This window comes from Pan troglodytes, chromosome 13 (assembly GCF_028858775.2).
Source record: "Pan troglodytes isolate AG18354 chromosome 13, NHGRI_mPanTro3-v2.0_pri, whole genome shotgun sequence".
Taxonomy (NCBI): Eukaryota; Metazoa; Chordata; class Mammalia; order Primates; family Hominidae; genus Pan; species Pan troglodytes.
This window is the reverse complement of record NC_072411.2, coordinates 39,606,716-39,627,422: the sequence shown is the minus strand read 5'-3', so window position 1 is coordinate 39,627,422 and position 20,707 is coordinate 39,606,716. Positions and strand designations below refer to the sequence as shown.

At 36.6% G+C, this 20,707-nt stretch overlaps 1 protein-coding gene across 2 annotated transcripts in view; it reads right to left on the bottom strand.

Annotated features, from left to right (window-relative positions):
- The window catches only part of THSD7B (thrombospondin type 1 domain containing 7B), a 908,985-nt gene that overhangs the window by 89,607 nt on the left and 798,671 nt on the right, over positions 1 to 20,707 (bottom strand). For both annotated transcript variants that reach the window (XM_054679008.1, XM_009443389.3), the window contains exon 17: positions 14,461 to 14,611. In XM_054679008.1, the coding sequence (XP_054534983.1) occupies positions 14,461 to 14,611 (151 nt within the window). The remainder of the gene's footprint in view (positions 1 to 14,460; positions 14,612 to 20,707) is intronic.

Here is a 20,707-nt window from a genome sequence, read left to right as displayed (position 1 = left end):
GTGAAAGCCATGGCACGAGAACTACGTGACAAATGCACAAGCTTCAGTAGCCGATTCGATCAACTGGAAGAAAGGGTATCAGTGATTGAAGATCAAATGAATGAAATGAAGTGAGAAGAGAAGTTAGAGAAAGAAGAGTAAAAAGAAATGAACAAAACCTCCAAGAAATATGGGACTATGTGAAAGGACCAAATCTATGTCTGATTGGTGTACCTGAAAGTGACAGGGAGAATGGAACCAAGTTGGAAAACACTCTGCAGGATATTTTCCAGGAGAACTTACCCAACCTAGCAAGGCAGGCCAACATTCAAATTCAGGAAATACAGAGAACACCACAAAGATACTCCTCAAGGAGAGCAACTCCAAGACACACAATTGTCAGATTCACCAAAGTTGAAATGAAGGTAAAAATGCTAAGGGCAGCCAGAGAGAAAGATCGGGTTACCCACAAAGGGAAGCCCATCAGACTAACAGCGGATCTCTCCACAGAAACTCTACAAGCCAGAAGAGAGTGGGGGCCAATATTCAACATTCTTAAAGAAAAGAATTTTCACCCCAGAATTTCATATCCAGCCAAACTAAGCTTCAGAAGTGAAGGAGAAATAAAATCCTTTACAGACAAGCAAATGCTGAGAGATTATGTCACCACCAACCCTGCCCTATAAGAGCTCCTGAAGGAAGCACTAAACATGGAAAGGAACAACCGGTACCACCCACTGCACAAACATGCCAAATTGTAAAGACCATCGATGCTAGGAAGAAATTGCATCAACTAATGGGCAAAATAACCAGCTAGCATCATAATGACAGGATCAAATTCACACATAACAATACTAACCTTAAATGTAAATGGGCTAAATACTCCAATTAAAAGACACAGACTGGCAAATTGGATAAAGAGTCAAGACCCATCAGTGTGCTGTATTCAGGAAACCCATCTCATGTGCAGGGACACACATAGGCTCAAAAGAAAGGGATGGAGGAAGATCTACCAAGCAAATGGAAAACAAAAAAAGGCAGGGGTTGCAATCCTAGTCTCTGATAAAACAGACTTTAAACCAACAAAGATCAAAAGAGACAAAGAAGGCCATTACATAATGGTAAAGGGATCAATTCAACAAGGAGAGCTAACTATCCTAAATATATATGCACCCAATACAGAAGCACCCAGCTTCATAAAGCAAGTCCTTAGAGACCTACAAAGAGACTTATACTCCCACACAATAATAATGGGAGACTTTAACATCCCACTGTCAACATTAGACAGATCGAGACAGAAAGTTAAATAGCATATCCAGGAATTGAACTCAGCTCTGCACCAAGCGGACCTAATAGACATCTACAGAACTCTCCACCTCAAATCAACAGAATATACATTCTTCTCAGAACCACACCGCACCTATTCCTAAATTGACCACATAGTTGAAAGTGAAGCACTCCTCAGCAAATGTAAAAGAACAGATATTATAACAAACTGTCTCTCAGACCACAGTGCAATCAAACTAGAACTCAGGACTAAACTCACTCAAAACCACTCAACTACATGGATACTGAACAACCTGCTCCTGAAAGACTACTGGGTATATAACAAAATGAAGGCAGAAATAAAGATGTTCTTTGAAACCAACGAGAACAAAGACACAACATACCAGAATCTCTGGGACACATTTAAAGCAGTGTGTAGAGGGAAATTTATAGCACTAAATGCCCACAAGAGAAAGCAGGAAAGATCTAAAATTGACACCCTAACATCACAATTTAAAGACTAGAGAAGCAACAGCAAACACATTCAAAAGCTAGCAGAAGGCAAGAAATAACTAAGATCAGAGCAGAACTGAAGGAGATAGAGACACAAAAAAACCTTTCAAAAAATCAATAAATCCAGGAGCTGGTTTTTTTGAAAAGATCAACAAAATTGATAGAGTGCTAGCAAGACTAATAAAGAAAAAAAGAGAGAAGAATCAAACAGATGCAATAAAAGAATGATAAAAAGGATATCACCACTGATCCCACAGAAATACAAACTACCATCAGAGAATACTATAAACACCTCTATGCAAATAAACCAGAAAATCTAGAAGAAATGGGTAAATTCCTGGACACATACAACTTCCCAAGACTAAACCAGGAAGAAGTTGAATCCCTCAATAGACCAATAACAGGCTCTGAAATTGAGGCAATAATTAATAGCCTAACAAATAAAAAAAAAGTCCAGGACCAGACGGATTCACAGCCGAGTTCTACCAGAGGTACAAGGAGGAGCTGGTACCATTCCTTCTGAAACTATTCCAATCAATAGAAAAAGAGGGAATCCTTGCTAACTCATTTTATGAGGCCAGCATCATCCTGATACCAAAGCCTGGCAGAGACACAACAAAAAAAGAGAATTTTAGACCAATATCCCTTATGAACATCGATGCAAAAATCCTCAATAAAATACTTGCAAACCAAATCCAGCAGCACATCAAAAAGCTTATCCACCATGATCAATTGGGCTTCATCTCTAGGATGCAAGGCTGGTTCAACATACACAAATCAATAAACATAATCCAGCATATAAAAAGAACCAAAAACAAAAATGACATGATTATCTCAATAGATGCAGAAAAGGCCTTTGACAAAATTCAACAGTCCTTCATGCTAAAAACTCTCAATAAACTAGGTATTGATGGGACATGTCTCAAAATAATAAGAACTATTTATGACAAAGCCACAGCCAATATCATACTGAATGGGCAAAACTTGGAAGCATTCCCTTTGAAAACTGGCACAAGACAGGAATGTCCTCTCGCACCACTCCTATTCAACATAGTGTTGGAAGTTCTGGCCAAGGCAATCAGGCAGGAAAAAGAAATAACTGGTATTCAATTAGGAAAAGAGGAAGTCAAATTGTCCCTGTTTGCAGATGACATGATTGTATATTTAGAAAACCTAATCATCTCAACCCAAAATCTACTTAAGCTGATAAGCAACTTCAGCAAAGTCTCAGGATACAAAATCAATGTGCAAAAATCACAAGCATTCCTATACAGCAATGACAGACGAACAGTGAGCCAAATCATGAGTGAATTCCCATTCCCAGTTGCTTCAAAGAGAATAAAATACCTAGGATTCCAATTTACAAGGGATGTGAAGGACCTCTTCAAGGAGAACTACAAACCACTGCTCAACAAAATAAACAAGGACACAAACAAATGGAGGAACATTCCATGCTCATGGATAGGAAGAATCAATATCATGAAAATGGCCATACTGCCCAAGGTAATTTATAGATTCAACGTCATCCCCATCAAGCTGCCAATGACTTTCTTCACAGAGTTGGAAAAAACTACTTTAAAGTTCGTATGGAACCAAAAAAGAGCCCACATTGCCAAGAGAATCTAAGCCAAAAGAACAAAGCTGGAGGCATCACGCTACCTGACTTCAAACTATACTATAAGGCTACAGTAACCAAAACAGCATGGTACTGGTACCAAAACAGAGATATAGATCAATGGAACACAACAGAGCCCTCATAAATAATACCACACATCTACAACTATCTGATCTTTGACAAACCTGAGAAAAACAAATAATGGGGAAAGGATTCCCTATTTAATAAATGGTGCTGGGAAAACTGGCTAGCCATATGTAGAAAGCTGAAACTGGATCCCTTCCTTACACCTTATACAAAAATTAATTCAAGATGGATTAAAGACTTAAATGTTAGACCTAAAACCACAAAAACCCTAGAAGAAAACCTAGGCAATACCATTCAGGACATAGGCATAGGCAAGGACTTCGTGTCTAAAACACCAAAAGCAACGGCAACAAAAGCCAAAATTGACAAATGGGATCTAATTACACTAAAGAGCTTATGCACAGTAAAAGAAACTACCATCAGAGTGAACAGGCAACCTACAGAATGGGAGGAAATTTTTGCAATCTACTCATCTGACAAAGGCTAATATTCAAAATCTACAAAGAACTCAAACAAATTTACAAGAAAAAAAACAACCCCATCAAAAAGTGGGCAAAGGATATGAACAGACACTTCTCAAAAGAAGACATTTATGCAGCCAACAGACACATGAAAAAATGCTCATCATCCCTGGCCATCAGAGAAATGCAAATCAAAACCACAATGAGATATCATCTCACACCAGTTAGAATGGTGATCATCAAAAAGTCAGGAAACAACAGGTGCTGGAGAGGATGTGGAGAAATAGGAACACTTTTACACTGTTGGTGGGAGTGTAAACTAATTTAACCATTATGGAAGAGAGTGTGGTGATTCCTCAGGGATCTAGAACTAGAAATATGGTTTGACCCAGCCATCCCATTACTGGGTATACACCCAAAGGATTATAAATCATGCTGCTATAAAGACACATGCACATGTATGTTTATTGTGGCAGTATTCACAAGAGCAAAGACATGGAACCAACCCAAATGTCCAACAATGATAGACTGGATTAAGAAAATGTGGCACATATACACCGTGGAATGCTATGCAGACATAAAAAAGGATGAGTTCATGTCCTTTGTAGGGATGTGGATGAAGCTGGAAACCATCATCCTCAGCAAACTATCACAAGGACAAAAAACCAAACACCACATGTTCTCACTCATAGGTGGGAATTGAACAATGAGAACACTTGGACACAGGAAGGAGAACATCACATACCAGGGCCTGTCTTGGGGTGGGGGGAGGGAGGAGAGATAGCATTAGGAGATATACCTAATGTAAACGAGGAGTTAATGGGTGCAGCACACCAACACGGCACATGGATACATATGTAACAAACCTCCACGTTGTGCACATGCACCCTAGAACTTAAAATATAATAATAAAAAAAGTCAAATAACTATTTCCTACATTTAACAAAACTAGTTTAAAGAATATAAAATGTTGAAACTTAACAAATTATTTTAAAATTAGCATACCAGTAATGCCAAATATGTTGATGGGAAGAATAAGAGAGACAGAGATGAGAGAGAAACATCTTGAACCAGAACATCCTGAACCAGTTAAGAAAATGATAAACTAAATAGAATTTAATTAATTTATTTATTTTTATTTATCTATATTTTATTTTTTGAGAAGGAGTCTCCCTCTGTCACCCAGGCTGCAGTGCAGTGGCGCCATCTTGGCTCACTGCAACCTCCTGCAACCTCTGCCTCCCAGGCTCAAGCAATCCTTATGCCTCAGCCTCCCGAGCAGCTGGGATTACAGGTGTCCACCAACACATCTGGCTAATTTTTGTATTTTAAAGAGAGGGAGTTTTTACTATGTTGGCCAGGCTGGTCTCAACTCCTGACCTCAAGTGATCCACCTGCCTCAGCCTCCCAAAATGCTGGGAAGGTATAAGCCACCATGCCCAGCAGATTTCATTTATTATTATTATTTTTTATTTTTATAATTATTATTTTTTGAAACGGAGTCTCTCTGTGTTGCCCAGGCTGGAGTGTGGAGTGCAGTGACGCGATCTCGGCTCACTGCAGCCTCCGCGTCCTCCATTCAAGCAATTTCTCCTGCTTCAGCCTCCCGTGTGTCCTGCCTCAGCCTCTGGAGAACCTGGGATTACAGGCATGTGCCACCACGCTGGGCTAATTTTTGCATTTTTAGTAGAGATGGGGTTTTGCCATGTTGGGAAGGCTGGTCTCAAGCTCCCAACCTCAGGTGATCTGCCCGCCTTGGCCTCCCAAAGTGCTGGGATTACAGACGTGAGCCACTGCACCCAGCCTATAATTTAAATTAAAGTTATTTTAAGAATTAATGTGTATTTCAAAACTAGAAGCTCTGCTTTATCATACTTATAAATGACAAATTCTAAAAATAATATCAGCAATAATAAAAAGCATTTAGTAGAACTGAGTAATCATTTTTGAACACATACATACTTTGATATATTGTATATATACATACATTTAAAAAGAAATTCACAGAAAATATTAAAGATAATACGCAATGAGTATTTGTTTAACAAAAGCTCAAACATATTATATCACCTGATTAAAGCCAGTTGATAGAGTTTGGATATTTATCCCCACCCAAATCTCATGTTGAATTGTAATCCCCAATGTTGAAGGTGGGGCCTAGTGGGAGATATTTGGATCATGAGGGTGGATTCCTTATGAATATTTTGGGCCATCCCCTTGGTGATAAGGGACCTCTAGCTCTGAGTTCACATGAGATCTGGACATTTTAAAGTGTGTGGCACCTCCCCCAATATTCCCCTTCTCTCTTGCTCCTGTTCTAGCTATGTGACCTGCCTGCTCTCACTTCACCAAAATAAAAGCTTTCTGAGGCCTTCCCAGAAACCATGCTTCCTGTACAGCTTGCAGGACTGTAAGCCAATTAAACCTCTTTCTTATAAATTACCCAATCTCAGGTATTTCTTTACAGCAACATGAGAACAGTCTAATATACCAGGAAAAGATAAAAATGATTTTTGATTTTTAGCACTATTTAGAAAGTTCTTCCTAATAAAGTATGTATGTCTAGGAAAGATAATGTGAATATCAAGAAAGGATAGGTAAAAGTCATTATTGTATATTATATGGGTGTATGTCAGGAAATCCTAAGACTATGAACCAATTTTTTAAAAACTACTAGTAGAATTAATAATAAAATTAAGAAAACAGTTGGATGCAAGATATTCCTGTAATGCCAATATAACACCCATTTGTTTCTTCAGACATTAGCACTAACCAATTAGATACACAGATGGAAGAAAACACCCCATTAATAATAGTGATGAAAAAAATCTCAATTCACATGATATTAAATGTAACTGGGTACAGCAAAAATAGAAATAAAACTCTTGCAAATATTTTTTTAACATATCTAGAAAATGGAATCCAGAAACTAGTTGGTATAGGAATATTCATTTGAAATTTAATAGAACTTGTGTCAACATATACAAAACTAAGTAAAACATGTTTATGTATTTTCAAACAATTAAAATATTAGAAACATATCTTTATACAGTAAACCTGGGATTTTTTTAAGCAAGAAAGAAACTTAGTATCATAAAAACTAAACACTTTTATATGACAGAAGATACCACAAATTGTGTTAAAATTTAATTGATAGGTAATTTTGGTTAAATATGGAAGACTATACAAAACTCTTTCCAGGAATACCACTAAAATGATATTAAAAGGATTAAAATGAGAGTGAAGACATTTGTTTATAAAGGTGTACAAACAACAACAATAATAATATAAGGACCTAATAGTAATAACATTTAAGAAGCTAGAAAACTTATCTGATAACTGACAGCCGACTTGAAAGTACTGAATTCCAAATCAGCAATGGATAAATTGGAACTTGATTTGGACTCTATAGCCTCAAAAGACTAGGAATTTGAGCATCAAGTAAAACTGAAAAAGGAATTAAAAGTAGTGTTCAAAACTAGAGAACTAATTGAAAGTGCATCTGTCAATAATTAACCCGTCTATATTAGGGTTCTCCAGAGATACAGAATCAACAGTGTGTGTGTGTGCGCGCGCGCGCGTGTGTGTGTGCATGTACTCACGTGCATATTAATTTATTTAGGAATTGGCTCACATGATTATGGAGCTTGACAAGTCCCAAGTTCTGCAGTCTGCAAGCTGGAGACCCAAGAGAGTCAATGGTGTGGTTCCAGTCCAAAGGGCCTGCTGGCTTTATACCCAAGAAGGACCAATGTTTTGGTTTGAGTATAATGGCAGGAAAAAACTAATGTCTCAGTGCAAGGCAATCAGGCAGAAGGAGTTTCCTCTTGCTCATGGGAATGTCAGCCTTTTTGTTCTACTTGGGCCTTTAACTGTTTGGATGGAACTTCATTATTTGGGAAAAGTAAAGCAGAAAATCTCTACACTGGGCACAATTAAGCATGGTGCTACCATTTTGAAAATAAAATGATTAAGGGAAACCCTGCTCATATACTGATACTGAGACCCTCTAGAATATGTTTTCTATTTTGTCTTCCGAATATTGTCAGCCAGGATCATATGATCCAGATAATATTCTCTGAAAACTGCAACCATTCCAAGATTTGAAATAATTTGAGCTATTACTTCTTCAAATATTTTTCTGTCCACTTCCAGGGCTCTAATTATGCAAACGTTAAATGACTTGCTGTTGTTGTACAGATCACTTAGTCTCTATTCATTTCTTTTCCATTCTTTTTTTCTTTCTGTGCTTAGTAGCTATGTTTTCAAGTGAAAACACCTATATAGCCAGAACAGAGCTCATGAAATAAAATGTTACCTTGTAAAAAAGAAACAAACAAAATATTACCAAAACCACCTAGGTCCCTATCATGTCCCCTCTCTAGCCAATAACCACTCCTAGACATTGTGATTGTAACACTGCTGAATGCTTGGGGGGGTGCTGGTGTCTTCCATTCGAATGTGTTGAAGTATGTTTTAGCAGGCAGTAATGTTACCTGTGGATCAGCTTGGTCTTTCTGTGGTTTGTCTTTAAGTTTCATTAGGGAAATTCCAGAGTAGACTTTAAGGTTAATTTAGCCCTCCTGCTAAGGCAAAACCCTTGTTAGATCATTAACAAATGGTCTCAGAGCTTGAAGAGGTATCACTGTTCACACTACATGAAATTGAAATGTCTCCTAGACCTGTGTGAGCTTTAGAATATGTACATCTTGCGGATTCTCAGAAGACATTCTTTGTCTGAACTTGGGGAGTTTCACTCCATGAATGTCCAAATTAGTAGTTAGCTAAGAACTCCAGGAGGCCCCATATAGATATCTAGATCATTTTGTTTGCCTAGCTCTTTTCTTTTCAGTATTTTGTGTCTCAAATTTCAACTTCCTGTACCTCTCTGACTCTGGTTGCTGGATCCTCACCATGGTCTCCTTGGAATCTCGTTCCTTTCATCACCATTCAGAAAGTGCCTCTAGCTAGAAAGCCATGGTGATTGTAAGGCTCACTTCATTTGGTTTTCTTCCTCAATCACCAGAGTCCCATGCTACTCATCCAAAGTATCAAAACTGTTGGTTTATATATTTTGCCCTTTATAACATTGTTTACTATGGAGCATAAATCCAGTCCAAATAAATCCAATGATATTCCATCACTTTTAGATGTGAAAATTCTCTTCTCTCTCCAATTCTCTTGAATCACGTTACAATCGTGCTAGTTTAATGAATAATCAGTTAATTAACTTTTGATACTTTGTATGAGTCACGTTTTTAATTTTTTGAAAGTTATACTTTTACAAGGTATAGAATTATACTTTTACAAGGTGTAGAAAAGTGTTGTTAGGTGTAGTTGTTGTCATTAATCATTCTCTCTTAGGAAGATATATAGAAGTATTTATGGCGGAAATAATATAAAATGTGGGATATGCCTTAGTCTGCTAGTAAGAAAAGGAAAGAGAAGTGGGGGAAGAAGAGATAAATGAAATAAGGTTTGTCACATGTAGATAATTGTTGAAGCAGGATGATCAATGTATAGGGCCCATCATAATGTTTTTTATAACTGAGAATTTCATGAAATAGAGGTAGAGATAGAAATGGAGATAGAATGGAAGGTGTCGGGGCAAAGGGAGAGACAGATGGAAATTGAGGGCAATGGAAGCCTTACTTTGTACTCCAAATAGATGATATTGAGAATCAAAGAAATCAGACTGTATAAGAAAGAATGATAACAAGCATATTAAATATCAAAAACTTGAGGAGCCTAAAGACTGCTTCTATTAGATTGTCATTCACTGCTCCAATGCACGAAATGAGGCACCCTTCTTGCAGTGCCTCATATGGTTCTGGAAGTAATAGTGGCTCTAAGTGATAATACATCTCACTGCACACATGGGTAAAATACGCTGCAAGCCCCTGAGTAATGAATTACTGTCATCTGACAAGGGCCAATATCAATTTAGCACATGCAACCAGAATTTATAGTCCAGATTATAGAAAGTTATCATCATTCTCATCCTCTGGCTTTCAGCTTGAATCAAAGAAAAGAACTAGGTAGTATGAGGGTCGTGATCATTAGGCACCTCCTCCAGAGACAAATACAGGTTTCCATCTGCGTGATAAAGACTGTTAGGTGAGGTTGAGGAAGTGCTTAGAGCTAAGCTCTAGTACTAAACATTGGGATAAATTGCTTCCCTGAAACATAATTTACACAGGTGATGCCAAGGTGCTGAAAATACTGAGTCATCAGGAATAAAATGTCATTGCTCACAGCCTTTCCCCAAAATAACACTGGAGCACCATTAAAAAAAAGGGGGGGGGGTGTTTTTCTTAACCTCAAATGCTTAATTATAGACCACTTATCAGAAAACCGGCATGCATTTCTCTTTCTCTTCTAAAGCAGGGCATTTGCCTGAAGAAATAATGGCAGTTTCTGCATTGGCTTTCACTAGTATCTCCTGCACACATAAAGAGTTACAGAAAAGAATAAAGCACAGAAATAAGGTGAATTTTAAAAACACAATATTCAGACTGTGACAGAATCCAGATTCCATTGCACTTAAGCCCTATATAGTTTCTTTGCAAAGTCTTCCTTTGTGATCGTTTTTCACAGATTGTTCTGGTGATAATTCAAAGATTTGGGTCACTTTTTGATCATGAAGTTTCCTTGGGACCACTGTTTAATGAGCCTCTAATTCCCACTATGTGAAGGGATGCTTGGCTACAGTTCTGGCCAACCCCTGATACATTCAGCTAGAGGTGAATCAAAGTTCAAACAGGTTTGCTAAATCTAAGTCATCTTTCTGGAGTGGGTTTGCAAAGTCTTGCTTCTGCAAAATATACAAGAGTTTGGAAATTCACTTCCAATACACTTGTCCTATCAATATCAATGTTTAGGAAATTCCTTTGCCAAGACTCCAAGGAGAGATATAAATAGAAAATCTGTGTTACTGAATGGAAAATTTCAGTAAGGATTGGTAGCATAAATGAAGGCAACCCAATATTGTTTCAGATACATAAGTGGCTAATCAACTTCAAATGTTCCAAGATATTTGCATCCAGAAATTTACAAACTTCTCTTGAAGAATAGATGATTCTATGAATAATCCTCAGCATAATTCTGAAGTATGTAGGATCAGGACAAAAACTGGAAAAAATTAGTTAGGTAAAAGAGAATATTGGGTGGTAAGTAATGAACTACGAAATGTCTATATATTTGTATGTATATGCATGTACTTATATACATGTATAAACATGTATACACACACATACCTTTAAAGAGTAAACACTATTAGGAAGGTTATTGTATGCATGATTACACAATTTTCCTTTCATAGTAAAGCATTCTAGAAAAGTAAGCATGTTAAAGTAAAAAAATATATATATATGTGTGTTATGGGAATAAGAAAAAACACGAACATAAAACAAAGGAAACAAATAGTTTTTCATTTTCTTCAAATTCCTCCTTGAATTGTATTTGTTTTTTTCTTGATCCATTTATGGTTTTCCCAATACAGTTTTAAAAAAATGGTCCCAATACAATTTTTAATGCCTTTGTCTTATTTGTTCTTCTGTACGGTTTGCAATTGGTAGTTACTGTCAGGTCAGTAATCCATTCATTCAAAGTCATCTTTGTGATGCATTATTTTTAAGGACTACTATTAAATTAGATATAAGTCATGTTTCAGTAATGGAGGTAACATTTTATTTCTAAAAGATCAAGTAATAACTTATTTTGTGCAGGGGAAGGGATCTTTCCTGTATAGCTTAAAAAATGTACTGCTCCCTGTCTGGGATTTCCCAACCACGTGGCAAACAAAGTAAGTGGGAGGGGGCTTTGTGGTGGTTCTTCTTCATCACAATTCTGTGTTAGGTAATACCTTATGAAATTTATTTTATACATATTATATCTAATTTTTTAAACAATCTGAAAAAAATAGCTATTATTGTCCTCACTTCCCAGTAAGAAACCTGTAACTCAGACGTTTAAATAACTTGCTGCAACCACACTTAAAGACATGTTCAGCTTATTTATGTGTTTGTCTCTAAAGAAGTACCTTTGGAGGAGAAAATACCCAACAAATAGTGAATTTGTCCCAATATCATATGTCACACTGCAGACTATCAAAGGAGAATTTGGTAAAATAATGGCCAATATTAAAGATCCTTAAATCAGCTCATGTTCTACAGAACACTTATAAAATAATTGTTTCCTTTTTCTAATAAAATGCACATTGAAGTGCTAATTAAATTACAGGCACAATGATTTAGTTTGCTGCCTTTGCTATAATCATTCTCATTATCATTGTCCAATACTGATTGGGATTGTCCTATGATGACGGGACATTATGCTAAGATCTTGCAACTTAACTAAAGTTATGCAATATATCTAGACTTAGGGAAAATAATCAGGTATGAGCCCTAATTACCATTTTTTCACTTTGAAGTTTACATTTACATGGGACAGTACAGCATAGCATCTGAGAAAGAACAAGGCCATTGTGGTCAGACAGACCTGAGTGGCCATGGACAAGTGTTATATCATCATAGTGCAATGTTGTTATAAAACTTAAGAGTTACATGTAGCTTTCAGTATAATGTTGGTTATATAAGATATGCTCAATAAAAGTCTGTATTGTCATTGTCATAGCTTCTATCATTATGTAACTTAGAAGGTACATAAGCAGGTAAAGGAACAACCTTCCCATTTCATGCTGACAAGTGAGTAACTATGTTGTCTTTCTGACACATGAAAGGAGGTTAAAATATTTTCTCTACCTCCAATTTCTAAACACTCCAAAAATTAAATAATTATGTTTCGAAAAAGAAGCCTTGAAAAAACAAAAACCCAAAAGAAGCAAACACAGAATGCTAAACCTTCACAACTTTGTGTAAAACGTTCTTACAATAAAAATTTTAGCCCAGTGGCCAGATACCTTAAGAGGGCAATGTTTTCATTGCCAAGTGATTAGAGCTTAATGGAGTCTTCTGTGAGTAAATTAGAAAAACAAAAGTGAGGAAGATCATGACCTTACATTTAATTAAACTTCTTCAGGCTGCTAATTCTTCTATAGGTTGATTAATAAAGAGTGGTACTAGCACACTTTCTAAAATATAAACATAGTACTCACTCATGGAATAATCACACAGATAACTAAAACAGCTTCCCTTCTTCTTAAAATAAATATTGCATTTTAAACAAAGAAAAGTATTGAGTCTAAATCTACCTTAATTTTTCCAAGATAATTGGACCGAGAATATAAGAGCAAAATATCTGGCTTCATCAATAGAATAATGTTCATTCTGAGCTCATCACTTATTAAGTACAAAACTTTGTGCAAACCACTTAACCTTTCTACACATCAGTTTCTAAGCTGAACAATGAACTAGTAATACTACCAACCTAATAGGATTAGTACAAGTACTAAAGGGAATAGTTCCTACATGTACCTTGCACAAAATAAGTGGTCAATAAATTTTAACTTTCATTATATTCAGGTTACACACAAAATAAATGACTTAGTAGTACAAATATCCCACTTCTACAAGTTATTCTTATCAGTTTCTCTTCATGTCAATATTACATTGCTCTAAAAACAACTCAACAAATAAAAATAACAATAGAGTGAAATCTCTTTCAGGAACAGAATTATACAAATATCAAAGATAAGGGCTCAATATTTAATAAGGAATAATAATTTGAAGCTCTAAACATAAGATATTAACTGATTTTAAAGATATTTTCCATTTCCATACAGAGATTTTCATAGTCTTTCCACAAATTGTCACTATGACAATCAAGTTCAAAGTATCCTAATTTTCCTTTCTAATGTTTGAATTCATATAATTTGTTCCTAATCCCCACTTTCATTTTTTTCAGTGTTTACTTTGAAGTATGAGTATAAAATATCAGAATTTATCTTCTGGGAATAGTAAGTTGAAATATGCTCCTTGAATAATATTTATTTTGCCATACTCCTGTTGTGCTTCCAATTTTTTAAAACTTTAAAAGAAAAAAATAAAGGTATATGCTTTAGTTTTTTTTTTTTAAGGTATTTTTGTTAGCTTTGGAAGAAGTAGAAACATGGCAAAAGAATGCCTCATCTTCAGGAAAACAGTAAAAGGCAAAAACAGATCATCACTAACAGAAGCTAAATCACACAGTGGAGTTGAGCTCCTAAGATGTAATTGATTCTGCCAGGATAAAAATGGAACAGGACCAAGATATTATAACGAGAATCATTTTGTTACTAAAGAAGTCTCCTTTCACAATGGGTGCACAGTTGAATCCTAGTGTGATCATTATAGGCTTATTTTCCTTGTTCATGTAACTGTGATAAAGGCTGTGGAAGAAGGACTGGCATTTTAAATTGCTCAGTCTTGCTTGCAGACTTTTTTTTTTCTTTTTTTCTTTCTTTGGATTTCTCAAAAAGAAAAAAATTATTTTCCCATGTTACTAGAAGAATGCTTTGGAGACTAGCACTGTGAATGCACAACGAACAACAGTGAAGGCAACAATAGATTATCAGAGCATTGACAAAGAAAGAGAAATTACCTGTGGGCATTTGCTCCAAAGTCCCCACTCAGACATGACACACTCATTGGGACACATAAGAGAACAGGACTGGGTTTCCGGGGGAATTTCATCCTGGTTGCACAGGTTGCTATCCACTGCTCCACCTTCACCATCCGCAGTATTCACACATCTGTAAAGCAAGGTCACAAGATAGTTTGATTATTTAAAACAGTGGAGAGTATATTTAAAATAGTTATGATGTATCATAGTAACTGACAATAGTTAAATATAACATAAGACCAGCACAGAAACCAAGGGGAACAAAACTTTCCTCCTCTAGTCAGTCAGGCTTTGTGAGCATTAACTCAGTACAGAACCCTTTATTCATCAGGGCAAGGGAGAACAATGGAAAGACTAGAGGCAATGGTTGACCTTGGACTAAAGGCAATGGTTGACCTTGAAGAACTTTATATTTCAAGAGACCTGCAATACATTTACTCAGGTCCAGCACTGAGTGAATATTCTTTTTATTGTAATGAATCTTGAAGGCTCTCCTTCTCTGAATAAATCTATCACTTTGTGATAGCTAGAACCTTCCTACTTCCTGTGGCTTTCTTAAACCTTTCCCAAACTTCTATCTGATACCATGTAAAATTTCCTAAACTTTATCCCACCCATTTTTAAAGTCATGGCAAAGTAATATGAAAAATATCTGAATAGGTATTCTTTCAGGTAACTTCTGCATTTCAGTAAAGAATTTTTCAAATCAAAAAAAAAAAAAAAAACAAAGGGCAATGAGCAAGTATTTTCATGCATCAATTAATCACACAGCACAGATGTATGCATCATGGATGCTTGGCCTACTCTGTGTCAGGTTTTGAGATAAGTACTGGCAATAATGAGATAATCACACTATTGTTAAAGATGAAGAAGATTCAATCAAATTAAAACCAAAGTGTTATACCACTATATGCTTGCCAAAATGGATTAAATTGTAAAAACATGGAAAATATCAAAAGCTGGCAAGAATGCAGAGCGATTATAATTAATTCTTCTCATGCTGCTGGTGGGAGCATAATCTGTTTTGAAAACTGGTTGGCAATGTCTACTAAAGCTAAACCTATACATACTATGTAACCCAACAATCCACTTATATTTCTATAGAAATGCATATAAATGTGTACCAAACCAAAAACCAAAGCTGACTGAAAATGTTCATAGCAGCATTATTCATAATGAACCAAACTAGAAACAGTCCAAATGTTCAGCAAGAGTATAACCTATAAATATATTATAGTAAATGCCATAAAGTGATGAGAATGAATGAAAGAATATGAGTGACAGTCAAAAATATAATGTTGAACCAAAGAAGCTAGACACAAAAGAGTACATATGATCCTGTTACAATGAAGTTAATGAATAGGTAATACTAATCTAGGGTGTCAGAAGTCAGAAAAGTGGCTACCTTTGAGGAAATGGTTAGTGACTGATAGGGACTTAGGTAGTCTTGATAACATTTTGTTTCTTGACCTCTGGGCTGGTTACACAGTTGTGTTCACATTGTTAAAATTCATCCAGCTGTACCCCTATGATGGGGGCATTTCTCTCTATTTATATCACATCCCAAATAGAAATTAATTTTATAATTATTTTTCAAAATGATTTAATAAAGACTTTCTATGTGAAAATATCTTTTGCTAGCTGTTGGGATACAAAGTTGTTATTTGTTAGTGATTCATTTAGTCAATATTTTTGATAGCTTGCTACATACTAAGTCCTCGCCTGGGTGTTGGGGTACAGAACTGAAATAGAGAAAGACATGATCCCTAGTGCTATAAGTATTTTGTTCTAGTGATAATGATAAAGATAAAGATGAAAATGGCAATGATGATGAAATAAATCATGCCATTTGCTGATCTAGCAATTCAGGTACAATGTCAAGGTTAAGAAGTAAGCACTTTAATAACAATACACTAAAGAGCTTTTGGTGCTCCCTAGATCATGCTATGCTAATGAATTATCCTGCACTTTAAGAGTTTCTTTTATACACACATTAAAAACAGAAAAAGAGATCGAGACCATCCTCGCTAACATGGTGAAACCCTGTCTCTACTAAAAATACAAAAAATTAGCTGGGCAAGGTGGCAGGCGCCTGTAGTCCCAGCTACTCGGGAGGCTAAGGCAGGAGAATGGCGTGAACCCAGGAGGCTGAGTTTGCAGTGAGCCGAGATCATGCCACTGCACTCCAGCCTGGACGACAGGGCGAGACTCCGTCTCAAAATAATAATAATGATAATAATTAATAATAATAATAATGATAAAAGAAAACTCCAGGAGCATTTCAAAGTAGCTAATCACGTACTGAAAAATAAAACAAGCTTTATGAGTTGCTAACTCATGAAAAGTTAGATAGTATAAAAGAGGTTAGCAGAGAATGGTATATAAAAAAGTTGTAATAATGCCTTCTAATATAGGGACTTTAATTCTATGGACTTTAATAACTATGGACTTTAATTTCTTCTGTGGCAAAAGTCAATAGTAGAAGGAAAATCCATGGGATAGCTTAAATGTCCTTTCCTGGACAAACTTAAAAAGAAAATAAAAACTGGAAATTGCTTCCCTTCCTGCCTGCACACTATCTGCTGATGTTCATTTATTATTTCACTGAAAAAGAAGAGGTAAGACTTCTGGTTAATGAAATCCAGTGAATGTACATATTAGTCTCCATTCACTCCCAATATGCTACAAAAGCAATAGTAAAGGAATTTGTTACCAAAACAATAATAATAATTAATAATAATAATAATAATTGGGAGGGAAAGGCATTACTCCACAAGGACAGAGAACATGGGAGAGGACAAGTACAAGAAATGGAAAGTAGATGGGCTCCTGGTAACTCCTTAGCGCATCTGAAAAAACTGATACTAAACCTTCAAAGGGAAACACCAAAAATAACTCCATTTACAACACAGAACAAATAAAAAATTCTGGAATTCATGGCACCAAGTACCTCTGGAAATGAGGATGAAAATGAGGCTTAAAAAAACTGAAGGATTTATTGAAAGTATAAGAAGTACCCAAACCTTTAGATCCTCTCCCCTGGTCCACACAGGTAAGTGATTGCCCATCCCCTCCCCCTGCCGGTGATTGCTGGTTTACTATCTGGAGAGGGTCACAAAAGGGTCTTTGGACTAGAGAACACCTGGTGCACTTAATGGGGACACCATCCTGTAAACAGAGGCTTAAGTAAAAGTTTACATACTGCAAAAATTACCACAAAGTTAGTGGCTTAAACCATGGAACTGTATTATCTTATAGCTCTGTAGGATGAAAATACAACTTGGGCCTCATGGGCTAACATCAGAGAGTCAGGTATCAGCAGAGCTGCACTCCTAGAGAAGAATCCCTTTCCTTGCCTTTTCCAGGTTCAGGGGACACTTATATTCTTTGGGTGACCCCTTTCTCCATCTCCGGAGGCAGCAACACTGCATTTCTTGGTGCCTGGCTTCTGTAGTCACATCTTCCACCCTTTCTTACCTCCACTCTTAAAAATCCTGTGAATACATTTTTCCCATTGGACAATCTAAGAAAATCTTCCCATCACAAAGTCCTCACCTTAATAACATCTGCCAAGTCCCTTTTGCCAAAGGTAGCATATCCATAAAGTCCAGGAATTAGGATGTGGACATCTTTGGGGGCCACCATTCTCTCTATAACCCCAGCATTCCTGTTTCACTAGGTTTCCAGAATACCGGCTGATATGGTTAGGCTTGGTGTCCCCACCCAAATCTCATCTTGAATTGTAATCGCCAGGTGTTCAGGGAGATACCTCATGGGAAGTGATTGGATTATGGGGGCGATTTCCCCCCTGCTGTTCTCGTGATAGTGAGTGAATTTTCACGAGGTCTGATGGTTTTATAAATGGCAGTTTTTCCTGTGCTGACACTCACTTTCTCCTACTGCCATGTGAGAAGGTCCAAACTTGCTTCCCCTTTGCCTTCCACCATGATTGTAAGTTTCCTGAGGCCTCCCCAGCCATGTGGAACTGTGAGTCAACTAAATCTCTTTCTTTTATAAATTAACCAGTCTCGGGTATTTCTTTATAGCAGTGTGAAAATAGACTAATACACTGGCTGTTAGGATTATCTATTTCACATATGATTTAAAAAGAGACTTTACTAGGTGTTCTGACAAGCCCGAGAGTAAAGACTTCAAAATATTTAAATTGAGGGTGTTCCTAAATGAAAATGCAGTTATCCACTACATATCCTGCACCATCAATTTCCTTGCCCATCTCCCTTCAGTCATCACCTCACTTTTACTCAAATTCATTGCAAAACTGCTTTAAGGCATTGTCTATATTTGCTATCTCCACTTCCTCCCCTCCTCTCCTCCCGCCTCCCCAATTATTACCTCTTGAACTCACTTAAATCACACTTTTATTACCATTCCAGAGAAACCTCTTAGTGAGATCATCAACAAACTCCCCATTGCCAAACCCAATGGTGAATTCTTATCTCAGTAAACCAAAAAGCATTTGAAACAATTGATTACTATATCTTCTTGAGTAACTCACTTGTCCATCTTCTCATTTTCTTTGTTTTCCTTCTATTCCAGTTTTTTTCTTAGTCTCACTTGTAGAATCTTTCTATTCGCTCTAATCTATGAATGTTGGAGTTCCCCAGGACTCAATTTCTTCTCAATAAATACTAAATTTATAAGCTAATGGTGCCCAAATTTATATTCTAAATCTTTCCTCTGAACTGGACTGTAATAGTTCAGTTGGAAAGCTACTATCACCTCAAATATAATGTGTTCAAAAGCTAATTTTGATTTTTATCTCAAACCTGCTTCTAATGTTCCTCAACTCAAAAAATTATGCCATTATTCCTAACGTTGCTCAGGCCACACCACCTAACAGACACTTTTGAGGTTTCCTTTTTTCCCCACTCTGCAATCATTTTATCACCAAACTCTGTGTTCTACACCTTCAGAATATATTCCAAATTTGACTTTTGCATCACCTTCACTTTTACTAAATCGATTCCAACCATTAACTTTTTCACCTGGAATTCTGTAAGGGCCTCAAAACTGTATCCCTTGCTGTTCTACACTACACTCTGAAAATACCTTCCCTATACCACATCCAATAAGGCTCTTTTCAAATGTAAATAAGAGGCCAGGTAGGGTGGCTCATGCCTGTAATCCCAGCACTTTGGGCAGATCACTTGAGGACAAGAGTTCAAAACCAGCCTGGCCAACATGGTGAAACTCTCTTTACTAAAAATACAAACAAAAATTAGCTGGGTGTGGTGGTGGGCACCTGTAATCTCAGCTATTTGGGAGGCTGAGGCATGAAAATTACTTCAACTTGGGAGGCAGAGGCTGCAGTGAGCTGGGATTGCGCCATTGCACTCCAACCTGGGCGATAGATCAAGACTCAGTCTCAAAAAATAAAATAAAATAAAATAAAATAAAATAAAATAAAATAAAATAAAATAGAGCATGTCATTCCCCCACGTCAAACCTTCCATAGCTTCATGTTGCAGTAAGAATAATATCCAGTCTTTATCTTGTTTGAGTACTGACACTAGTCATATGGGACAGCTTGTTACTCTGTTAATAAGCCAAGAAGTTTCCTGCTTTTTACTCTCCTTGTCCCTGGAATTCTCTTTCTACAGATTTTCATGCTCATTCAGGTCTCTCACTATATTTAGGTTTGTGCTCAAATATTTTGCTAACCATCTTGCCAAAATAATACTCCTGATAACTCCAACTCAGTTTCGTTTTTCTTTTTTGGCATTTCATAGCAAAGACATTTTATTGAATATAATTTATGTGTTCATTTTTTTCTCTACTGCTATTATAATCATCAGACTATCTCTACTGCTATTATATTACATCAGACCAATCAGACTGAATTTTTATGTAACAAAGTTGTGAGTTGTTTTTCAGTTGTCATGGGTCCCTTACACTAAAGGTTATGAAACCCGATGGGCATGACCAGATGAACTAAGCACCAGTGGAATGTAAGTACTCAGAAGAGGGACTGAATTAAGAGGTGGATACTGCATGGCAGGATGTAGGATCAATCAGGTCAAGTCCCTGGAATCACTCCATAGGAGGGTCCACTCAAATCATGTCTCTCAGCACCACCTTATTGCAAGATCCAATCAGATCATACCTTGTTATTTATGCTTATAAAACATGACCCAACCCCCAGCTCAAACTTTCCTTGCTGCAAAAACCTGGTGCTTCAGTGTTTGGCTTTCCACTGCATGTGAGC